At 39.1% G+C, this 26156-nt stretch overlaps 1 protein-coding gene across 1 annotated transcript in view; it reads right to left on the bottom strand.

Annotated features, from left to right (window-relative positions):
• shisa9a (shisa family member 9a) overlaps positions 1-26156 on the bottom strand; it is a 154669-nt gene that overhangs the window by 18519 nt on the left and 109994 nt on the right. Inside the window, exon 3 of the mRNA XM_061908912.1 lies at positions 16357-16584. Within this exon, the coding sequence (XP_061764896.1) occupies positions 16357-16584 (228 nt within the window). The remainder of the gene's footprint in view (positions 1-16356; positions 16585-26156) is intronic.

Below are 26156 nucleotides of genomic sequence, written 5' to 3'. Positions count from 1 at the left end.
TGTTTCTTTGCCTTGTTTTCCGTTTTTTGTACCTCTTTTGAGTTTTTGTTCAAAATTAAATCATGTTTTTACCTGAACGCTTTGTCCGGATTGGTCCGTCTCCATTCCTGGGAGAACGACCCGGCATAAAGATGTGACCCAAACATGACACTGCACAGAGAATTCTGGGATATGTAGTTTATTTTGAGACCCGGTCAACGTTAAAGCGCCAGAAAAAAACCTACACTCCTGTTTTCGTTTGATACGTCACACACGTCAAGGCAATATTGTGAAGACTTTGAAACAGAAATATCTACAATACCATTAAATCCCCAGAATAAAACAATATAAAAAAATCTAACATGAAACATTACATTACTTCGATTAGCTCTCAGAACCCACCGGTTGAGAATGAATGCTATAAATTTCACTTTTATTTAAAATTCCTCATGCTATGTTACTGAGTTATCATTGTATTTCTGGACCATGTACTTAATGGATATTAGAAGGATAATAGGTTGTCTGAGCTTTATAGGAATTGGATTTGACCGTTTGTCCTGTAATTGTCATTCCACTGTATAAGAACCCTCAAAAGTACTGCTGTTTGAAGTCATGACAACCAGCTTTTTACTTACACTTTACCTTTAGTATCAGCAGGGATGCGTTAAGTAAAGCAGTGTTTTTCAACTACTAGTGTGCCGTGAGATACAGTCTGGTGTGCTGTGGGATATTACCTAATTTTACCTATTTAGGTTAAAAAAATATGTTTTTCGAACCAGTAATTATAGTCTGCAATTTTTTTTTTTGTTGAGTGTCTGTGCTGTCTAGAGCTCGGCAGAGTAGCCGTATAATACTCCATATCAGTAGGTGGCAGCCGGTAGCTAATTGCTTTGTAGATGTTGGAAACAGCGGGAGGCAGCGTGCATGTAAAAAGGTGGCGAATGCTTAAACCAAAAATAAACAAAAGGTGAGTGCCCCTAAGAAAAAAGCATTGAAGCTTAGGGAAGGCTTTGCAGAACAAAATTCAAACTGAACTGGCTACAAAGTAAACAAAAACAGAATGCTAGACGACAACAGATACTTACTGATGGCGTCCACAAAGTACAACCAAACATGACATGACAATCAACAAGGTCCCCACAAAGAAAGATAAAAACCACTGAAACATTCTTGATTGCTAAAACAAAATAGATACAGGAGATATCGCTCAAAGGAAGACATGAAACTGCTACAGGAAAATACCAAAACAAGAGAAAAATCCACCAAAATAGGAGGGCAAGACAAGAACTAAAACACTGTGCACAGGAAAGCAGCGAAAAACTCAAAATAAGTAATGGCGTGATGTGACAGGTCAAGACAGTACACCTACTTTGAGACAAAAGCTATAGTGATGCACAGTTGGTTATGGTTTAAAGTCACATCCAACAATTGCGATAACGACTTTTTACCGTCAACTCAGTTTCGTTTTTTAATGATTTCTGCTGGTGGCGTGCCTCTAGATTTTTTTCAACGCAAAAAATGTGCCTTGTCTCATAAAATTTTGAAAAACACTGAACTAAAGCATACCTTTAGAGGAAGAGACATGTTTGTTTTCGACAGAAATTTTCATTAGTAAACAAAACCAAAATGTGTATTCAGTATAGATTCATTTTAATTACAGTTTGATAAAGTAATCTCTTTCATCTCGTATTACTAGTTCACATACTTGTTTGTGTCTCTTCAAGCTTTAGGGCGGCTGTTATTTCTGAGACAGGAGTAGTGAGCGTGTACGTGATTGGTCATTTGTACTTGACCGGAGACAACATCCTGCAAGTCTGCTTCCAGGGACCTTCACTGGTTACTGTGAGGGATTCAATGAAGTGATCTTACATCGATGCACACAGGGATGGCTGCCTATTGATTGATGCAAGTGTGGCTTATCAGCGACACAATTGAGGAAGTGGTAGAGGCAATTAAAGAAAAAGCAGCCGGTTTGGAGTGTTGGAGGGAAAGTGTTGCTCCCAGACTTTGATTTACGTTTATATTTCAGTTCAGTTCAGTTTCAGTTGATTTTGAACATGCATACGATACAATGTAATGCATCACACAATTCCAGTTGTTTGATTACAGCACGTCCGAAAAGGAGTAGGAAGAAGCACAGCTTAATTAATCCTACTCCTTTTTATACCATCGCAATTTTATCCCATGTCCTTGTTTCCCTAACAGAACCGTGAATAAATATAATAATAAATAAATAATATACCATAGTACGCATGCAAATATTAAATACATAAATAATATTTGAGTTTGAGTTAGAGTTTGAGTTTGAGTTTATTTGGGACATGCAAGCATACACCATGAGACATCACAATTTCCAGTTTCTCTTTTCAACATGTTTGAAAAGGAGTAGGAAGAAGCAGAGCTTATTCAATCCTACCCCTTTTCTTGTTACGTAACAGTTGCTAAAACGTTCGTTCACTTACTGTTCTCACTGTATTCACAATATACTCCATAAGTAATCACAATAAAAATAAATAAATAAATAATTGGTGAAGTAAGTTTTATTCCATACGATGAGAATGAAAGAATGAATGGGTGAATGAAATCAGAATGTTTATCATGGTTCTTCTTTTTTGTACTTTGTAAACACTTCCAGTGTTTATCATGTTTCTTCCTTTTCGTACTTTGTAAACACTTCCAGTTTGAAGAGTTTCTTGAAGTGGATCATAATAGTACATTGTTTGATTGCTTTGCTTAATCCATTCCATAGTTTAATTCCACATAAAGATGTACTGAAGGTCTTAAGTGTTGTACGTGCGTACAAATGTTTTAAATTACATTTTTCTATAAGATTATATTTCTCCTCTTTTGTTGAGACGAATTGTTGTATATTCTTGGGAAGCAGGTTGTAGTTTGGTTTGTGTATAATTTTAGCTGTATGCAAATGCACTATGTCGTGGAATTTCATTATCTTTGATTCAATAAATAAAGGATTTGTATGTTTTCTATATCCAACATCATGTATTATTCTAACTGATCTTTTTTGTAACACTGTTAGTGAATGAAGTGTACTTTTGTAATTATTTCTCCATATTTCTACACAGTAACTCAGATATGGTAACACTAGTGAGCAGTAGAGAATATAATGTGATTTTTGGTCTCAAACATATTGTGGCTTTATTCATTATTGACGTGTTTCTTGCTACTTTATGTTGTATATTTTTTACATTAAATTTACAGTTAAATTTATCATCAATCATTTAAACCTAGAAATTTGGTTTCATTTACTCTTTCAATTTCTATTCCGTCTATTTGTATTTGTGTTTGACTTTCTCTTCTACTGTTACCAAATAGCATTATTTTAGTTTTACTGAGATTCAATGATAGGCTGTTTTTGTCAAACCATTTTTGTAATTTGTTCATTTCTTCTGTTATTATTTGTATTATCTTCTGTGTGTTCTCTCCTGAACAAAACGCTGTTGTATCATCTGCAAATGATTTCTGGAATCATTATTTGTCTCAATAAAAGTAAAAAGGGGAAAAAGGGTTCAAGATGTTCATCATAATTCATGTTCTGTGTACAACCTTTGTACTTTGTGAACACTTGTAGTTTGAACAGTCTCTTAAACTGAATCATATTGGAGCTTTCTTTGATTTATTTGGTTATTCAATTCCATCATTTAATTCCACATACAGATATGCTAAAGATTTTAAGTGTTGTACGTCCATACACATGTTCTAAATTACATTTTCCTCTAAGGTTATTTTTCTCCTCTCTTGTTAAATAAATAAATGATAAATGGGTTGTACTTGTATAGCACTTTTCTACCTTCAAGGTACTCAAAGCGCTTTGACAGTACTTCCACATTTACCCATTCACACACACATTCACACACTGATGGAGGGAGCTGCCATGCAAGGCGCTAACCAGCACCCATCAGGAGCAAGGGTGAAGTGTCTTGCTCAGGACACAACGGACATGACGAGGTTGGTACTAGGTGGGGATTGAACCAGGGACGCTCGGGTTGCGCACAGCCACTCTTCCACTGCGCCACGCCGTGCGAAGGATTGTTGTTTCATTACTGGGTAGCAGGTCATAGTTTGCTTTGTACATCATTTTAGCTATTTCCTGTGTGTTCTCTCCTGAACAAAACACCGTTGTATCATCTGCTAATAACACTCACTTTAAGCTCTTTGTAACTTTACAAATGTCATTTAAATAGAGATTGAACAATTTTGGTCCGAGTATTAATCCCTGAGGTATGCCACAAGATTTTGTTAAGCTCTGTGGAAGTGTGTTTGCTTATCTTCACATATATCTCAAAAAGGTAATATGTATTGGCAACATTGGGGTCCATTTATTGTGGTTAAGATTAGCCGAACTGTTGACTTTTTTTTTTTTGTGTTTGGTGCCATCTATTCCCTCTTTCTTCCTTTGAGTCACGCCTGTAGGAATAATTTACACATGAAATTGAAATCTGCCAATATAACCCAGGTGCATGGGCAGGTTCCTCGCTCTGATTGCAGAGGGAGAAGCAGATAAGATCCCACTGTACTCGAAGAAGAATGGAGCTGCACGACCGGATGATTCTTCATGGAGTGACAGGGATTGTGATGAATCGAGGGGGGATCCGCGTGGATTGGAGATGGAGATGTAGGAGGGAGAGACAAAGAGCACGATGAGAGAAAAATCTAAAGGCGAGAGAGTGTGACGCAGATGATCAAGGAGATATGAAAGGAAAGAAGAGATAGTGGGAGGGGAAAGAGCAGCAGAACATAAAAGGTTGGGGCAAAGAAGGTAGCAGTGGACCAGAGACTGACAAGGTGTGACTCCTAACATGTTGCAGGTGTTAATGTCATACATAGGGCAAAATATGCCCTCACAAATGTATGTAGTGCAACACAAATGCAGCAAGTAGTTTACAGGAAAACAGAATGCCAATTTTGGCATATAGAGTATAATGCAAGATTCTTTCTGGCCAGTGTAATTGCATATGTGTGTGTGTACCGATTTTCGTATCAAATGTATATTTTTTTATATTAATACATACGTGTGTAAATATATATGTGCATGCGTTTATTTATTAAGGTTGTACGGTATACCGATACAAATAAAGTATTGCGGTACTAATCAATTAAAATCGGTACTATACCACCTTTGAAAAATACCACTACCATTCTATCATCTGAATGCCACTGTGCAGCGGTGACTACAGAGCCGAAGCGCATGATGTTGAGTGTGTCAAAACGCACACACAAAGTGCATACAACCAATAAGATCTTGCGGGGATGAGAATGGCAAAAAAAAGGAATTCAATCTGGTCAATAAAGTATATGTATGTGGGTATACATGTGCGTATGTAGGTGTCCTGGGCATGACTTTAAAGTGCATCCGGCAGTGGAGGCTCCCTTTTGGGGGTCTTGGGGCACTATGAGGTTTACACCTTAACTACTGTTACCCCAGGTGGCCCTTGGCAAAGGCCTAGTACCTGACTGCCCCCTAGCCAGGGATACGGCAAAGACCCGCTGCCTTGTGGGTAAGTCTAGGAAGACAAAGGCTAAGGGAGCACAGCCTGAAAGAAAAGCAACGTGGTTGGCGGCACACGACAGGCGGTCCTCCAAAAAAACTGGAGCTCTGGCAGCCTCATGCAACTGTGGAAGAGTTTCGGTTGTCCTGGGTTCTCCTTACCACCGGATCCCACCCTCTCACAGTGAAGAAGTGCTGCTGGGACATGCGCATCCGCAGTGGCACTTTAAACAAGCTCCTCTGTGCAGGTATTCATCTCTGCCTCAGTGAGACCAGCTACCGGAAATGAAACTGGTGGCGATGGGGTGTCTGATAACAGGAGCAGGTATGAATGCACCAAAAGCTCCTAGTCAGAACCCTGTACACCAGCGGTACAGGGCTATCTATCCTGTACGTCTGAGCAGCCCTATTTAGGATTGCACTGCTCACCCCGACTGAAGAAGGGCCTAGAAAAGGTGGCCCAAACATTGCCCACTCAAAACCATCCTGGACAGGCTACCGCACATGTCGGGAATTCCACTCTACGGTCAAAATAAAGCAACGAAAATAATCCCTCTTAAACTGGCATGATGGAAGATAAGGACACTCCTGGACACTAGCATCACCAATGATAGACCTCAGCGCAGAACTGCACTCATTGCAGCGGAACTAAACCACTACAATGTTGATATTGCTGCACTTAGTGAAAACAAACTCCTGGATGAAGGATCCCTGAAGAAAGAAGGGTAAGGTTACACTTTCTCCTGGAAAGGACACCCTCCAGGAGGGAAGCATAAGCACGGTGTGGGACTTGCAATAAAAAACAGCCTCCTACCAAAACTCCCAGAAACACCGGTTGGCATAAGTGAAAGGTTCATGTCACTCAGAATCCCTCTGGCTAAAAAAAGATATGCCACCCTTCTTAGTACCGTATTTTTTGGAGTATAAATCGCTCCGGAGTATAAGTCGCACCTGCCTAAAATGCATAAAAAAGGAAAAAAACATATATAAGTCGCACTGGAGTATAAGACACATTTTTGGGGGAAATTTATTTGATAAAATCCAACACCAAGAATAGACATTTGAAAAGCAATTTAAAATAAATAAAGAATAGTGAAGAACAGGCTGAATAAGTGTACGTTATATGGCGCATAAATAACCAACGGAGAACGTGCCTGGTATGTTAACGTAATATATTATGGTAAGAGTCATTAAAATAACTATAACATATAAAACGTGCTATACGTTTACCAAACAATCTGTCACTCCTAATCGCTAAATCCCATGAAATCTTATACGTCTAGTCTCTTACGTGAAATAACTAAATAATATTATTTGATATTTTACGGTAATGTTAATAATTTCACACATGAGTCACTCTTGAGTATAAGTCACACCCCTGGCCAAACTATGAAAAAAACTGCGACTTATAGTCCAAAAAATGCAGTACCTATGCGTCGACGCTCCAATCAAAGGAAGGTGTTAAGAAGAGCTTCTACCGGGCATTAGATGAGGCCCTCTGTCGCACACCTAAGGAGGACAAGATCTTCTTATTGGGCGATTTCAATGCCAGAGTGGGGAAGGACATTAAGGTGTGGAGTGGTGTTATTGGTAGGCATGGCATTGGACAAGCCAATGCTAACGGCCTATGGCTGCTAAGCCTCTGTGCTGAGCATGACTTGACCATCACAAACACGATCGTCCAACTATAAAATAAGCACAAAACATCCTGGATGCACCCACGCTCCAAAGATTGGCACCTGATTGATTACGCAATTGTGAGACGCTCGGACATAAAAGACGTATCACTAACTTGTGCAATGAGAGGAGCTTAGTGTTGGACCGACCACCAGCTCATCATAACCAGGCTCCGGGCGCAAGTAAGCCCTGCTATCCATCTTCAAAAGTCAGGGAAGAAGAGGCTTGACTGTCCCCTGCTAGCAGATCCTATGGCTCGGGACAATTTCTGTCTCTCTCTGGCCGAAAACCTGGAAGACATCGAGCATATTCTGGAGAGCGATGTCTCCATTGATGACAAATTGACCTCTATCAGCTCCAGGCTCTATGAAGCAGCATCCCAATCCATTGGCTATAAGCGCAGAAAGCATCAGGACTGGTTTGATGACAACATCGCCACAATAACCCCAATGCTCAAACACATGCACACAGCACACAATGCTGTAATCAACAACCCTACTTCAGCTGTGCTCCGACAGCAAAGGCAAACATGCAGAAGGGAGGTGTAGTCAAAATTGCGTGCCCTGATGAATGAGTGGTGGATATCAAAGGCAGCTGAAATACAATCTCATGCCAACAAAAATGATATGCACAACTTTTACGATGCAGTGAAAACCATCTACGGCCCAAGAAACTGCGCTGTCTACCCGCTGAAGTCTAACAATGGTACAACCCTCATAGAAGACCAGAAGCTCATCACCAAAAGATGGGCAGACCATTTTGGAACTCTGCTAAATCAGCCAGCCCCAACAGACCCCTTAGTTCGGGAAGAACTACCTGACTACCCAACCATCCATGACCTTGACCTTCCACCAAGCTTTGGAGAGGTTAAGAGTGCAATAAGGTCTCTGAAAGACAACACGACCCCACGTCCTGACAGCATCCCTGCAGAGATCTTCAAGCAAGGAGGCTACCTTTCCGTCCGTGCCCTTTTCCTATTCATCAGCAACGTGTGGAAGCATTGGAGAGATGCCAATATTATCACCATCTACAAAGGCAAGTGGGACAAATCCCTCTGTGGCAACCGTCGTGGCATTTCACGTCTGGCTGTTGCTGGTAAAGTCCTGGTCATGCTACACAGGGTGGTGAACAACATCATGGAAGACCTGTTGCCAGAGTCACAATGTGGTTTTAGGATGAACAGGAGCACTGTGGACATGGTGTTCATAACACGGCACCTGCAGGAGAAGTGTAGGGAACAGCACTAGGACCTCTTTGTTCCTTTCATTGATCTGTCGAAGGCTTTTGACACTGTAAACAGGGAGCTTCTCTGGAACATCCTCCTGAAGTCCGGTTGCCCACAGAAGCTTGTCAACATCCTAAGGCAATTACATGAAGGGATGATGTTACGTGTGTGACTATTGGCGGCCAGGAATCGGAACCCTTTAGGGCCAGGGATGCGTCCTTACTCCAGTCTTGTTTAATATCTTCCTCATATGTGTGACACTGCTGCTCCATGAGAGGATCAAGAAAGGCAGTGGGGTTACCATCGACTTCCGACTTGATGGGAACCTGTTTAATATCCGGAGGCCCCAAGCAGTCACAAAGTTCGCACCAGTGCAAGTCATCGAACTCCAATACGCAGATGACTGCGCAGTTGTGGCCCACACATCGGAAGCGCTGCAGCTACCCTCTCAGCCGCTGCAAGTGCTTTTGGCAGACTGGGCCTCCCTGACAACGTGGCAAAAACTGAAATAATATGCCAGTGGGCATCCAATCCTCCACCTCATCCACCAACCTTCACCATCGACAATAAACCACTTGCAGTAGTGGACTCTTTCAAATACCTTGGTAGCTTTCTCTCTGACGATTGCAGTATCTACAGCGAGGTTCAAAACAGGATCAAGCAGGCATTAGCATCTTTTGGCAGACTCAGGGGAAGGGTCTTCCATAACAAATACCTTAAGCTACATATTAAGGTAGCAGTCTATTTAGCTGAGGTCATGACGACCCTCCTCTACAGCTGTGAAGCGTGGACCCTGTACAGCCGCCACCTCAGGATGCTGGAGGCCTTCCACATCAGGTGCTTACAATTCATTCTGGGGATATCCTGGAAGGACAGAGTCCCCCACACTGAATTACTCTGCAAGACCAACTGCACCAGTGTGGAGGCTACATTCACCCAGCACCAACTTCGCTGGCTAGGCCACGTTATCAGGATGCCTGAAGCACGCTTACCAGACAAGGTGCTTTATGGTCTGCTTCATCTTGGTCACCGCTTGGCAGGAGGCCCAAAAAAGCTTTATGAAGATCAATTGAAGACTGTCATGGAAAAATGTGGCCTGAACCCGACCCAGCTGGAGGACACTGCAGCCTCCAACAAGGAGTTCATAAGCTTGAGGAGGACCGAGGAGATCAACGAGCCAGGAAGCGTCAAAGAAGGCATGAAGCCATTGCCACACCCGCACCCCCAGTAAGTGCCTTCACCTGCTCTGTTTGCGGCAGATCATGTGGATCACGGATTGGACTGTTCAGCCACATGAGGACTCACAAAACATAGAGATGGATTGTCGTCATCAGATACAATGGACAACCTTAAGCAAGCAAGTGTATGTATGTATGTATGTATATATATATGTACAGTATGTACGTATGTATGTATGTATGTGTGTATATATATATACTGTATATATATATATATATATATACAAACCCCGTTTCCATATGAGTTGGGAAATTGGTTAGATGTAAATATAAACGGAATACAATGATTTGCAAATAATTTTCAACCCATATTCAGTTGAATAATCTACAAAGACAACATATTTGATGTTAAAACTGATATACATTTTTTGTGTGTGCAAATAATCATTAACTTTAGAATTTGTTACCAGCAACACAGGACAAAGAAGTTGGAAAAGGTGGCAATAAATACTGATAAAGTTGAGCAATGCTCATCAAACACTTATTTGGAACATCCCACAGGTGTGCCGGCTTATTGGGAACAGGTCGGTGCCATGATTGGGTATAAAAGCAGCTTCCAAGAAATGTTAAGTAATTCACAAACAAGGATGAGGCGAGGGTCACCCATTTGTAAGCAAATTGTTGAACAGTTTTAGAACAACAATTCTCAACAAGCTATTGCAAGGAATTTAGGGATTTTACCATCTACGGTCCGTAAAGTCATCAAAAAGTTCAGAAAATCTGGATAGATAACTGCACGTAAGCGATGATATTACGGACCTTTGATCCCTAAGGTGGTAGTGCATCAAAAAACAACATCAGTGTGTAAAGGATATCACTACATGGGCTCAGGAACACTTCATAAAACCACTGTCAGTAACTACAGTTGGTCGCTACATTTGTAAGTGCAAGTTAAAACTACTATGCAAAGCGAAAGCCATTTATCAACAACACAAAGGAACGCCGCCGGCTTCGCTGGGCCAGAGCTCACCAAAGATGGACTGATGCAAAGTGGAAAAGTGTTCTGTGGTCTGACGAGTCCACATTTCCAATTATATTTGGAAACTGTGGACGTGGTGTCCTCCGCAACAAAGAGGAAAATAACCATCTGGATTGTTATAGGCGCAAAGTTCAAAAGCCAGCATCTGTGATGGTATGGGGGTGCATTAGTACCCAAGGCATGGGTAACTTACACATCTGTGAAGGCACCATTATTGCTGAAAGGTCCATACAGGTTTTGGAGCAACATATGTTGTCATCCAAGCAACGTTATCATGGACGCCACTGCTTATTTCAGCAAAACAATGCCAAGCCACGTGTTACAACAGCGTGGCTTCGTATTAAAAGAGTGCGGGTATTTTCCTGGCCCGCCTGCAGTCCAGACATGTCTCCCATCAAAAATGTGTGGCGCATTATGAAGCATATAATACGATAGCGGAGACCCCGGACTGCTGAAGGACTGAAGCTCTACATAAAACAAGATTGGGAAAGAATTTCACTTTCAAAGCTTCATCAATTAGTTTCCTCAGTTCCCAAACGTTTATTGAGTGTAGTTAAAAGAAAAGGTGATGTAACACAGTGGTGGACATGCCCTTTCCCAACTACTTTGGCACGTGTTGCAGCCATGAAATTCCAAGTGTATTATTATTTGCAAAAACAAAATCAAGTTTATGAGTTTGAACATCAAATATGTTGTCTTTGTAGCATATTCAATTGAATATGGGTTGAAAAGGATTTGCAAATCATTGTATTCCGTTTATATTTACATCTAACACAATTTCTCAACTCATATGGAAACGGGGTTTGTATATATATATATATATATATATATATATATATATATATATATATATATATATACCCTACATTTTTTATTTCTCGTATTGACATTTGAGCAGGTGCGTTGAAGTGGCGGCGGGGCTAAGTGGGGCTGGTACAATGGTGCTTTTGTTACGTTTGAATATTATTTTTCTTCATTTAGAAAGTTTTTAAAAAATAAGTCAGAAAAGGTCATATAAAATTAATATAGCTGTGAATTTTCAAATATAAGGTTGTTTGAATCAAATATAAAATGAGAGTTCCAAAACCTCCTATCAGACAGGCTAAATGGTTTGTTTGGGGAAAACTTAGCATGAAACACAGCAGCGTTAATTTCTTTGGCTCACGATTTTCATCTTTGTTATTTTCAATAACCTATTTTCCCTTGATGAAAATAAGATATTAACTGTTGATGGGAAAGCTACTTGGAAAATGTATTAAGCTAAGCTTCAAGTTAATCTTGATTAAATGTAGCTAAGCTACCGAGGAAGCTGTGCCCGGGCAATTATAGCAAGCTACACGACAAGCTACATGGCAGAAGTAGCTTGCTGCATCAATGCTACATTTAATAACATTTATATCTATGAGCCCACATGTATAACATCAATGTTAATGTAATTTGACATCCATTGCACCGGTTGCCCGGGGTGGTGGTCCCCACATCTGTGGTCCCCTCCAAGGTTTCTCATTATATCCCATTGCTCGAGTCTTTTCTTGCCCTGATGTTGGAACTGAGCAAAGGATTCCGTGGCTTGTGCAGTCTTTTGAGACATTTGGGATTTAGGGCTGTATAATTAAACTTTGATTGATTGAACTATCTGTCATTTAGCTGGGGACACTCTATAATTACCTTTAGAGGGTCAAACACCCCAATGTATGTATTTTACTTTGCCTTTTCTTTGGCCCACCTCTATGTTATTAATTATATTTGCCTACAGTAAAAAAAACTGCATCAATCTATATTTTGACAAAAAAAAACCAAAAAAAACCATGACTAGTGTGTTGTTTGGGAACAGTTGGTAATGGTTATGCGCAGTAAATATGTTCATGAACTCAGCTCACCTTAATGTGTGCTCTTAAATTTGTGTTGGATGTCTTGGATGAAGAGAGCAGTTATGATTTTGTTTTACAGAATAAACAACTAAAAGCTAATGTTTTGAGCATGACTTTTGCTAAACATAAACATCTGTCTTAATATGGCCAAGGACACGTCTTTATTATAGAAGGAAAAATCTAATCTGTGGGAAAGAACCCCTCTGCCATTTTCAAGTAATTGTCACTGCCTCAAGGAATCATTTATTTTATAGTAAATCTAAAAGCATGGCTAATAGGACAGCTTTAATGGTTAAAAAAAAAAATCTGGTGCAAAACAACAGTTGTTATTAGAGGTACACATACAAATTGATTCACATCGGAATCGCAGCTTTTTTTCCTCCTAATTCTAAATGGATGAGCTGCAGCGTGAATAGACGTCACACTTACTTGATGCTTATGCTCCATTTGTACTTTCTCTTCTTAAAAGCCACCATTTTTCTTTAAATATTTGCACATTTTTGTACATGGCTGTCTGCAAATCTGCAATATATATATATATATATATATATATATATATATATATATATATATATATATATATATATATATATATATATTTGTATGTATACATATAAATAAATTACGTCTACATTGCAGACATGCTGACCACGCACCAGACAGCCACAATAGCATGCATTTTGTTGACATCCGGTTTCAGTAGCGTAGTTTTTGATGATCAAAGTTTTTGGTACATCACTTGGTAATTGTGCAGAAATAATAGGCTATATATCAAGTCATACTATAACAACCTGCTATTGTTAATATTTTATGTTTGTGTGGTTTGGATTTGATGTCAGTTGTTCCCCTGTTTGCAAACTCACCGACCGTTCCTGAGAGGTAATTGGCAGGGAGACTGAGGATGTGTTGTTGTGTGTCCGGGGAAGCACGGACTCACGAGACAAAAGTGTTTGCACAAGAGGTAAAACATGTTGCAATTTTGCCATTTTTTATTATATGATTAGTAATAAAAGTTAAAAATAGTGTCAAACTTTGTGAGATTTCGTCTGTGGGCTACGATGTATTATATTACTTTAATTTGTTTTAAAGAGAAGAAAAAAAACCTTATTTTCAAAGTGTGGCTGTAATTAAAATGCCTTCGCGCAACATTCAATTACATTCAGGGGAAACCCTGTATGTGTCTATATATGTGTATATATATATATATATATATATATATATATTTTTTTTTTTGTTATATACATATCTACATCCATATATAGATACATAAATACTTGACGTATATATATATATATATATATATATATATATATATACGTCAAGTATTTATGTATCTATATATGGATGTAGATATGTATATAACAAAAAAAAATATATATATATATATTTTTTTTTTTTGTATTATTATTATTATTATTCTTTCAATTTAACATTAAAACTGTCCTACTAGGCAAAATCCTCTTCCCTTACCTGTAACTGTTTTTGTGTATTTGGAATTTGCATAAGTCCCGAAAACATGAACTTAAACCATGGAAGCACGGCGCAGATATTTATAAAACAGTTTTGCCTTCTCCAAAAAATGCTCTAAATTACCTGCATTTGAGACTTTAGTGGTTTACCTGAACAGCTTTGCACGACTCTGCCAGTTTTATTCAGTTTATGTCCAAAGTGGCAGTCAACTAGTTTTGTTCTTTTTGTCTATGTTCTATTATTGTGGGACACTGTTGCCTTTACTAATAAAAAGCACAGTATAGTTATGACTTACATGGAAGTGCTAAAAACTACAACATGGCTGACGGGGTGGAGACAGTCGAAAACAAAAAGGTGAATTCTGAGGACACGGTCAGAAAGCGGTGCTGAAGATAATCCGTAAAACATAATGTATGCTATATTTAGACCAAAGCACCACCATTACATGTTATGTAAACCACAATAAAATGTTTTAAATATAGAAAAATATTTTTCCTTTAAATAAACTAACAATACAAAATAAAATCTGCTAGAAGAGCGTCCCGACCTGATTGTAAGGAGGCACTTTAGCCAATGCACATCAGTCACAGTGATGGATGTCAAATTATCCAACATTATGAGATTTCTCATACAGTCTCACAAAAACCCTGAGAAAGAGGTTACTTTCACCAAGTCCTCACTTTAATGTATTGTCGAGATTGGAATCGTGCCTCTCTTTGATATTGACTTTAAGAAAGACTCATTTTGAGAGCCTGACATTTATCTATATCATTGATAGCTTAGGGAGTTCAGCTTTTTTCTAATCAAACACTGTTGAAGCCATGCCAATATAGTGTATTACACGGCCTGATTGTCTACTATTAGACTGCAAATATACTCAACCATTTCAGACATGGCCAAGGGCGATCTTGTTCATGAAAAGTATCGCGGCCTAAAAACTAAATACTCCAATTATTACACAATTATCGTGTGTACAGTCGCGATCAAAAGTTTAAATAAACTTGTAAAGAACATAATGACATGGCTGTTATGTTTTGGTTTTTGGACTCTTGTTTCCCGTTTTGCACTTCCTGCTTTTGTTTGTTTCCATAGCAACCCATTAGTTTCCACCTGTTCTCCTAGTCACGCCCCTGCCCTCAGTCCCGCACCTATTTCTCATTACCACAGCTATTATTAAAGTCATTTTCTTTCTGTTCATCGATCTGGGAACTTTGCCTGCATACTGCTAATGCTTACTCACCACGACCTATCTGGCCTTGCCAACCTTCTTGCCTTGCCACGCTGCTAACCATTTTGACCACGCCACGTAAGATGTTTGTATTTTTTGCCTCAGTGCAAGTTTTTGGTTTATTGTGTATCTTTGATAGTATCTTTTGTTTATTTGTAGATAGTGCTGTTTTTTTGTTTGAAGTTTTAGTATAGATTATTATCCGCCACTGAGCACGTCCTTTGTTTTGCCTTTTCGTATTTAAGTGTATAAATAAATAATCGTGTACTCACATCCACGCCTGACTCGTCTCAAATCATCTCTGCATCGAAGAAGCAAAACTATTCCATGTCCCGGCGTGACAAGGGACATGTAACCAAATATTTACATTGCTGTATGTATACTTTTGACCCAGCAGGTTTGCTCACATTTTCAGTAGACCCATAATAAATGCATAAAATAACCAAACTTCATGAATGTTTTTTGTGACCCAGCAATTATGTGCTCCAATCACTCCAACACTAAAAATGAGAGTTGTAGAAATGATTGTAAACTCAATACAGCCATGACGTTATGTTCTTTATAAGTGTATGTAAACTTTTGATCGGGGCTGTATATATTACTTGCTTTGCAGGCAGAAATGCATTAATTTATTTCCCTTAAATGGGTCTGGCGGATATTTGTATAAGCATTGTAGTATAAAATAGTTGGGACATTGCGCTGCCTCAGCCAATGGCGTACAAGCTAGCCAAACGGCATTCAAATCGGCTAAATTGTGAGTGTGTGAGGCTGTTGCAGAGCTTGATAAACAGCCACTTTGTGTTTTACAGCGTGTCAGCTTTGGTGCCACGATCAATAACATCTGTCAAATCTGTGTACAAATCTGCTGCATCGCCTTCACGTTGTTCCCTCCCCTGACCAGCAAGTCGCATATGTAAATCTGGATTGAAGCAATATTGTAAGATAAAAAATTTGTGGCAAAAACGCAACATCTGTTGTGTGTTTTATGAAGAGTAATTGCCAACCATGCGTGTGACAAGACAGTAATGCCCTCTCACACAACAGCTGGCATAAACATAAGACTACACTGAGAATGCTGCCCAATCTAAAAACAGGGCAGCAACTGTTTGTTTGCTTTGTTGACCATTGACCGATGAACAATAAACATTTGATTTGATTTGGTATTAGGATGTTTGACACCTACCCACTGCTTTCAGGGAGGCGTACTTGTTGAAATCCTTGTTTTGATGTTGCTGCTGTTGCTGTTGTTGTTGCTGTTGCTGCTGTTGATGTTGTTGTTGTTGTTGTTGTTGTTGATGTTGTTGATGTTGTTGATGTTCATACACATGAGCCAGCTGACCGAGAGCAGGATATGGGTGCTGTTGGATCATGTTTGACGCCGATCCTAGGTTGTTGTTCATCTGACCGCCCTCTGTGGACAAGAACACAAGAGTGAGCATCAGGTAGGAGGTACGTTTCAGCAATCAAGAACATGAAATGTCATTGTGTGGGTATTCTTAAAAATACATACTACTCAGTGGCCTAGTGGGCAGAGTGTCCGCCCTGAGATCGGTAGGTCGGGAGGTCAAATCCCGGCTGAGTCATACCAAAGGCTATGAAATTGCGACCCATTACCTCCTTGCTTGGCACTCAGCATTAAGGGTTGGAATTGGGGGTTAAATCACCATAAATGATTCCCGGGCGCGGCACCACTGGTGCCCACAGCTCCCCTCACCTCCAAGGGGGTGATCAAGGGTGATGGGTCAAATGCAGGGAATAATTTTGCCACACATAGTGTGTGTGTGATAATCATTGGTACTTTAACTTTACATGGGACAGAAGAGGCATTTGCCAGCACAACAGCGGTCGGAAACAGGTCTCGCTCTATTGTAACAACAAGGGGTGTGAATCTTTGTGCATCTAACGGTTCGATCCGATTCCTGGGCTGACGATTCAATTCAGAATCGATTCTTGATTCACCGTGGTTCTTGCAATGAGTTATTTGGTATAATAATTATAACACAACGTTTTCCAAAACGGTTTACGGGTTGGAAAAGCTCCTTCTGGTTGCATGGAAATGGCATGCAGTATTCTTAAAAATGTATACTTATAAAAATAATAATGATAATGCTAATTTTGTTTTGACTGATTTTTGAAAATTATGAATCGATTTAGGATTGGGATGAATAAGAATTGCGATTGTGGTGGCATGGAGACAGCCTAAAAGTATTTTTAAAAATTAATTCCTATAAAAATGTTGTTTGTTTTTTTAAATATATACAAAATAACAATAATTTAAAAAAAAAAAATATATATATATATATACATATATATATATATATATATATATATATATATATATGTATAAATATATATATATATATATATATATATATATATATATATATATATATATATATGTATATATACATACGTGTATGTATAATTTGATTTATGTATTTATATATTTGTTATTACTACTTTCTTTAATTCTTTCTGTATTATCATATATTAGAAAACAATTATGAATCGATTTAGAAATGGGATGAAAAAGAATTGCGATTCTGGTTGCATAAGAAATGTATTTTTTAAAAATGTGTTCATATAAAAAAAATATGTAAAAAGAAAAAAAAACTGCACCCCTAATAATCTGTCCTTTGCACCAGAATAAAGCGAGCCATTGTTGTCTGGGAATGGGGAAAAATACTTGCACCATCTTGCACTATCCTCTCAGATGACTGCAAAGTCTGTATGCTTAAACTGCTCAAAAAAGAGACAAAACGCCTTGTAAAATAATCTGAAGTGTTTAGTTGCAATCGATTCAAAGCAGTGAACATTTTATGAAACAAAAAAGAATAATTGTAAGATGTTGTTGATATTGTTGCATTGTAAATTATGTAGAAAAATAAGTGTTTGTTTTGATCCTAATGTTGATCAACAAATTTGGCAAAAATCACGGAATCATTCAGTTGTCTGATAGCAAAATTGGTAGTTTGCCCTCCTCTAGCAGAGAGTAATGTAAATGTTAACTATTTAAATCCTTTTTTAGGGTAACCACAAACAGAACCTTGATCTTCACACAGTCAAGAATATTTATTGCAAGTTTAGTAGACTTAAATCCTAAAAACTGCTTTGTGACGAAGTACATCTTAAATGCTAGGTAACGCATCACAGCATGAAATCCAGGCATGCCCGAAGCTTAAGCTTTCTTTGTCGAAAGAAAATGCACCAACAACAGTAAAAAAGAAAGGAAAAAAAAGACATAATGAGAATAAGTTTAAATGTTGATACCAATGACTAAATATATGTTTTCACACCGACAACACAAATATGACTCAAAGTATGCATGTATGTGACCAAAATGATCTAAGATATATTTATTACTGTGGTATGGTTGGATGTGTTCAAAATGTTCAAAACAATCCGCACGTTAGCTTCTTCTGGATGAGAATGAGCAGTATCATGTGTTTAATGTTTAAAGAAGTTGCCGTAATCAATCAGTTTTTCAATCAATAACATTTGAAATGGTCATGCCAAGAGTCTGCAATTTTATTGGTAATCAGTACATACCTATTGCCTTTAGATAGGTCTCTTTATAGCTCGTTTAAATTAAAACAAAATATATGTATCACAATGACCCCTTCATGCTTTGACTTTTGGACACCATAGATGTAATCCCACATAGCATGCTAATATCCCTCACGCAGTTTAAGATTAGAGGAAGATAGTGGCTGCTTCTGAGCATTCTAACTTGGCATGGTGCTAACATGGCATTAGTCCATAAAAGAATATGACCAAATAAAATAAACATACAATATTTCAGGACCAAGTTCTAATGTCACAATTTATTACTGTTAATTGTTTTTTCATTGGATAATTCAGCCTTCAGGTGATGCATTAGCTCACCAGTTCAGTGGGCTAGAGGTTTGAGTGCCCCCCCCTGAGACTGGGAGGTTGTGAGTTCAAACCCCGGCCGAGGCATACCAAAGACTTCAAAAAATGGTACAATCGCCTCCCCGCTTGGCACTTAGCTTCAAGGGTTGGAATTGGGTATTAAATCACCAAATGATTCCCGAGCGTGGCCACCACTGCTGCTCACTGCTCTTCTCACCTCCCAGTGGGTGAACACGGGAATGGGTCGAGTGCAGAGGACAATTTCTCCACCCAATTTGAAATGCGGACTCGTCAGACCACAGGACACTTTTACACTTTGCTTCAGTCCGTCTTAGATGACCTTGGGCCCAGCGAAGCCGGCGGCTTTTCTGGGTGTTGTTGATAAATGGCCCTCGCTTTGCATAGTAGAGTTTTAGCTTGCTCTTACAGATGTAGCGACCAACTGTAGTTCCTGACAGTGGTTTTCTGAGCCCATGTGGCGATATCCTTTACACACTGTTGTCGCTTTTTGATGCAGTACCGCCCGAGGGATTGAAGGTCCGTGATATCATAGCTGGGTGTATGTGTGACAATCATTGGGACTTTGACTTTAACTTTAACCTTACCATAGCATATACAACCATTTTTCTGTGCTGCTTACCTGCAATAACTGAGTAAATTTCACATTTTGCAGCAATAAGGTTTCCTGTTGCGATTGTTTGATGTACTCCACCTCATTTTCAAAAGTAGCTTTTCCCCCAACCAGGCTCATAATTGATCCGCCTTCCTCCACACTTAAGTTGCGCAACACAGTAGTGCCAAAAGCTAAGCGTCCTCTCGATAATGCCAAAACCAGTTGGTAAGATAACACACTGAGCAGAGTTGCAGACATTCACATTTCAGAGAGGCGGGGATGGACAATCTTGCAAAGCACAGCCAAATGTCACCATAAACGTGGGAATGTTTCACTTCGGCTTTGTTCTGCTCTCTGAAAGCCTGAGCGATAATTGTAAAGTCCTGTGAACGGCTGGTGAAAGTATCCTTGCACAGTACGTTGTGTTAAAAGCAATCTGACAGCACCACTTGATGATAATAAAGGAGCAAGATAAAGATGCGTACAAGGGAAAATGGAGAATGACAAGGCAAAGTCATAAAACATAAAAATGAAATTGTACTTGTAATATTGTCAAACTTAGGTGACTGATGTGTTTCTACAACCCATCAATATTGATTTTCTCCTCTAAATGATCAAGGCAAAGCATTGTTGAGGCATGACAGGAGAGCCTTGAGCCTGCCTAAAAGATATTGGTGAGGTTACTTCCATCCATTCACTACCGCTTGTCCCTAATGTCAGTGGTTCTCAAATGAAGGTAAGCCAAGGGGTAGGTGAGATTTGTTTTAAATATTCTAAAATAAGCAACAGTTAAAAAATAATTAATACATATATTTATTGAATAATACTTCAACAAAATATGAATGTAAGTTCATACATAAACTGTGAAAAGAAACGCAACAATGCAATATTCAGTGTGGACATGTTCCATAAATATTGATGTTAAAAGATTTCTTTTTTTGTGAAGAAATGTTTAGAATTAAGATCATGAATCCAGATGGATCTCTCGTACAATCCCCAAAGAGGGCACTTCAAGTTGATGATTACATCTATGTGTAGAAATCTTTATTAGGGACCGAAAGTCCCTTTGGGACGGAGGACCCTATTGTATTTCTAAGGTTTTATTATTATTATACCGCCGCCTCTTTGAGCTGTAATTTGACCCTCTTAACATGCTTCAAAACTCACCAAATTTAACACACACATCAGGACGGGCAAAAATAGCGATCTAATCAAAAAAAAAAAAAAAAAAAAAACTCAAAATTGCAATCTAGCACCCCCTAGGAAAAGCACGGACAAAACTGCTTGTTACTTCCGTTAGGAATGTCGTAGAGACATGAAACAAAAACCTCTATGTAGGTCTGACTTAGACCTAGATTTCATCCACTGACCTCCTTCAGCAAAAATCAACAGGAAGTTGGCAAAACCCCCTTCAAAACAAGTTTCCTAAAAAAAATAATTTTTGCCTCTTTGAGCTGTAATTTGACCCTCTTAAAATGCTTCAAAACTCACCAAACTGGACACACACATCAGGACTGGCAAACATTGCAATCTGGTGAAAAAAAAAAAAAAAAAAACTCAAAATTGCGCTCTAGCAACCCCTAGGAATAAAACACAGACAAAACTGCTCCTAGGAAGAAAAGACAGACAGAACTGCTTGTAACTTCCGGCAGGAATGTCGTAGAGACATGAAACAAAAACTTCTATGTAGGTCTTATTTAGATCTACATTTCATTCAGTTACATTTTTCAGCAAAAATCAACAGGAAGTTGGCAATTACCCCTTCAAAACCAAAGTTTTGTAAAAACCTGTCACCTTTTTTCAAACATTATCTCCTCTGAGCCCGTTTGTTGTGTCAGCTTCAAACTCGCACAGGAAAGAGATTGAACCCTTCCAATTAAAACTTGCGCAATGAGTTTTTCTAACTGCGCCGGTTTTGATTTTACGAGCCTTTAAAGAACTGCTACGCTGATGCTGCTGCGCTGCTGCCGTCTCAAGATGGCAGCTTAAAAGCAGGAAGCACCAGCGTGACCACACAATGCAGAGAAGGTAGGTACTGTGCGGGTAAAGATTGATCAGGGTTCGGGGGTCGTCCCAAGCCTTGATGCCTCATAGAAACGTCCTCCTAAGCTCGTTACAATCTAATGGTTATCCGTAAACGGAAAAGAGGAATTGGATATCGGAACACTTTGGATAAAATTTGGGGGAATCTGACGTTGAACATCTGTCCGTGAAGGGGCGAGAGCAGAGAAGCAGTGATCAGGTCTTTAGCTTCCCAGTAAACAAAACACAAATCTTGTAATTGCTGCCATACCCGGATTATGACCATTCTTACAACAAAAACACTTTATGGCTGCTATTTCCAGGAAAAAAACAAACTGCCGTACTAAATAACGGTGCCTGGCAAATTGTCATACTTGGTTTGTAATTATTAAAAACAAGCGCTAAATAGTGTGTGCAAAGTAGAAAACTGTGAGTGTTATTATTGGGTGTGCTGCGGTTGATCTACAACAGTGCTATGCAACTGGTGGCCCACAGGCCACATCCATCCCGCCAAAGCTTTTCATTTGGTCCACCGAACTTCACCCAAACAGGCTTGATGAAGCCATTATCATGTTATTTATTATTATTATTGTCTATTGTGAGCAAACTGTGGTGCTGAATTTCCCCCGGGGATCAATAAAGTACTTTTTATTCTATTCTATTAAAACTTGCGTTATCATGTATGCAGTACTCCCACCACCCCGCAGGAGGCAACAACAAGGCATATGTGTCACAGTGAAGCAGCAGTGGGGTGAGTAGAAGAAGACTACTCATTCATCCCTAGAAAAAAAATGTAATAAATTGAAAACATTTAACTTTTAACAACGACTGGACAGCAAAGTATGAATGTTCTGCCCCAGTCACTGTTTTCTGGTGGACATTTTACCCGACGGACATATTGATCCAGACAAGCAGCGTGATTGCTTCTTTACAAAACTTGGTTAAACATTTGTAAGTAGATATTGTGCATAAAGATATTTTAGTTTGTTTTGTATTGAATTTGCTGACTTTATGATGTCTTTCGTAGTCGTGGTCGTGCTGTTTTTTGTCTGAGGGTAACAATCAAACCTCGCTTAATACATGTAGGGCTAAATTCGACCAGTTGAGGGCGGAAACACTAATTATGATAAGTCACATACAATGTTTGGTGTGTGAATATTGTGTAATTTCTATGTTTATGTGAATATATTAACACTAAACCTATTTTATTTACGCAAATTATAAAATACACAAAGACCATTATTTATGTAAACTACACAATGGGTGTTATACTTTTTTATTCTATGTTTGTTTTCAGTCTTACAAACCTAAATGAAGAAATAATTGTAAAGAAACAAAAGTAAGGAAGGAAATGATTTAAAAGACGGAACATCAATCCTCAACAAAAACTGGAACTTCTTTTCCTCATACAGTTAACTAGCTGCACACGGTGGAAGCGAGTAGAAAGGGCAGAATAATGAATTTATTGACAGTGCCGTGTGAAAGCCGATGTGTTTACTTTGTAATTGAGTAAACACAATCTCAAAGAAATATGATCTGCAGAGGCACTTTCTGACGAAACATCCACATTTCGATGTCTGGCCCCTGAGCCTTTGGGCTCTTGACACTGCGACCCTCTTCATTATGTAGTTGAATAGCCCTGATCTACAAAGACTGCAACTGGGACAACTGATAACAAATGCAAAAGTGGCACGGACTGCCCTATTTATATGAGGTTTTGGTGTGTCCTATACCAATGAGAGACTCATTTCTCTCTCAATCATTACATCACGCTGTCTAATAGTCCAACCGGTGCTTTTTTTACTGTGGAATATGCAGCATAAAAATATAGTATAAACCCTTTTTTCTGGTCTATGTAGTAGCGAAGCTGCACGCCAAAGATACTCTCTGAAAGGCGTTGTGAGGGTGAGTCTGAAATGATTGATCCAGACGCAATAATACGCTGTGAATGGCCTCCCGAAGACAAGAAGGCAGACAGCAGTGCATAGGGGGCGCCCCCTGCTGAGGAGACAGATGCACAGCCGGTGGAACGTACAGCTGAAGAGGAAGAAGAAGATTATGAGGAAAAAGTTTACATTGAAGAAATGTACATTGAAGAAGAAGTTTACGTTGATGATAAAGAAGTTTATGGTAAAGAAAAAGATGAAGAAGAAGTTTATAGTGAAGAAGTTTACGATGAAGAAGTATACATTGATGATGAAGTTTACGTTGATGATGAAGTTCACGGTGATGAGGCAGGTGATGGTGATGAAGATTACGATGATGAGGAAGATTATGATGAGTATGGAAATTATGATAAAGAAGATGAAGAAGAAGTTGAAGATGAAGAACAAGTTAAAGATGAAGAAGAAGTAGAAGTTCAAGAAAATGATAAAGAAGAAGAAATAAAGAAATTCAAGAAAATGATAAAGAAGAAGAAATAGTTGAATAAATTCAAGAAAATGATAAAGAAGAAATAGTTAAAGAAATTCAAGAAAATGATAAAGAAGAAAAAATTGTTGAAGAAATTAAAAAAAAATGATAAAAAAAGAAGAAGATTAAGAAAAAGAAGAAGAAATAGTTAAAGAAATTCAAGAGAATTATGAAGAAGAAGAAATAGTTGAAGAAATTCAAGAAAATGATAAAGAAGAAGCAATAGTTGAATAAATTCAATAAAAGGATGAAGAAGAAGAAATAGTTGAAGAAATTCAAGAAAATTATGTAGATGAGGAAGAGGACGAAGGGGAAAAAGTGGTGGTGCTGGAATAAAAAGAAGAAGAGGAGGAAGTGAAAGAAAAGGAGGAAGAAGAACAGGAAGAAGTCAGAGAGGATGAAGAAGTCAAGGAGGACGAAGAAGAAGAAGTCAAAGCGGATGAAGAAGAAAAAGACAAACAAAAGGTCAAAAAGGAGGAAGAAGACAAAGAAAAAGAAAAACAGGGCGAAGAAAAGGACAAAGAAGAAGAAGACAAAGAAAAGGTCAAAGGGGATGAACAAGACAAAGAAAAGGTCAAAGAGGACGAAGAAGAGAAGACAGGTGGCCGTGGCAGTTTTTTTTTCAAGCCCCTTCAAAAAAGGGAGGGGGGAGTATGCTCAGCCGGGTGGAATCCCGGCTTGCGTCAGGCGATGGAGGACTGTGGAGAGGCGGAGCCGACGGGCCGACGGCGGGACAGGACACGCTTTGGCCCTGCTCAAGATGGCGGCCAGGAGGCGGAGAATGCGGCGGAACGAAGAGGCGGAGCGTGCCGGGAGCGACGCAGCAGCAATCGAGATCAGGTGCGTGGCTCACAATCTGCTTATCACCTTGCAGTGTATAAAATGGGAGAAGGAGGAAAGATCAGGAGAGAAGAGGTGGAGTGTCCGCAACAGATACACCAGTGCTGGAAGAAACAAGAACGATTCGAGAATTAGCCCCAGACGAGGACGACGACAACGGCACCTGAAACGCCGACCGGAACGAGCAGCGGAGAAGGAGCTGAAAAGCGACCTGTTCGACATCGAAGCTCTGTTATTGAAAAATAAATAGTCAAACCTGCTCGACAAGACGTCCTTCCTGGGTGGTCCACGTAACCCACACGACGACGGCAAGAGTGGTTCACATATGCATATTGAAAAGTTCTTCGTATAGGATACATTAGAAATATACAGATAATATTTTACCAATAAAAAAAATCTGTTGTTCTAGGATGCGGAGACAGCAGACAGCAGCATGTTAAAATGTACTTAATGACAAAACCATTGAGGAGTGCAGCTGGGAAATGCAAAGGAAGCTCAGAGACAGCTACTATTGGGTACTAACTGAATACATAGGACAGGATTGGCATATAAAGCGTCCTGATTGGCAACCTGGAACAGGTGTGTCCTGATTGCCCATCATAGACAGGTAAGGAAGAACTTGTGGTGAAAAACATGAACTAGAAATAACAAAATAAGAGTTTCAATGCAGGAAATAATAGTGGACGAGAGTCCAGAACCTTCCCTGTGGGATAATGACAACATTAAAAAAATACAGGCGGACACATACACAAATCAACTGAATTCATTCAATTAGCCCCTTAGATCACCCAGCACCAATAGAGTGATAAAATGATATTACTGAATAGACAATATGTCTATAATATTTTTATTTCTGATATTGGAATTTTTTTGACACGTACGCCGATGGAGGATTCTCTTTACATTGTCAGTGTTTGTAGCAGGGCCTTCTATTTTCCTAAAGCCTGGATTATGACAATTCTTAGAACAAAAACACTTTACGGCTTCCATTTCCAGGAAGAAAAAAAATGCCCCGGTAAATAACAGTCCCAGGCAAATTGTCATACTTAGGGTCTAATTACTGAGCGCTAAAAAACATGCGCTAAATAGCATGTCTCGATAGTAAGTTTATACTTTGCACATGTATAAACTTACTATTGAGACTTGCTAAATATAAACCAAAACAGCGGCCACAGTACAGTTTCAGTCTTGATGAATCACATTGCGAGTGCTAAACAATAATA

This window comes from Nerophis ophidion, linkage group LG08 (assembly GCF_033978795.1).
Source record: "Nerophis ophidion isolate RoL-2023_Sa linkage group LG08, RoL_Noph_v1.0, whole genome shotgun sequence".
Classification (NCBI taxonomy): Eukaryota; Metazoa; Chordata; class Actinopteri; order Syngnathiformes; family Syngnathidae; genus Nerophis; species Nerophis ophidion.
This window is presented reverse-complemented; position numbering and strand designations above follow the sequence as displayed.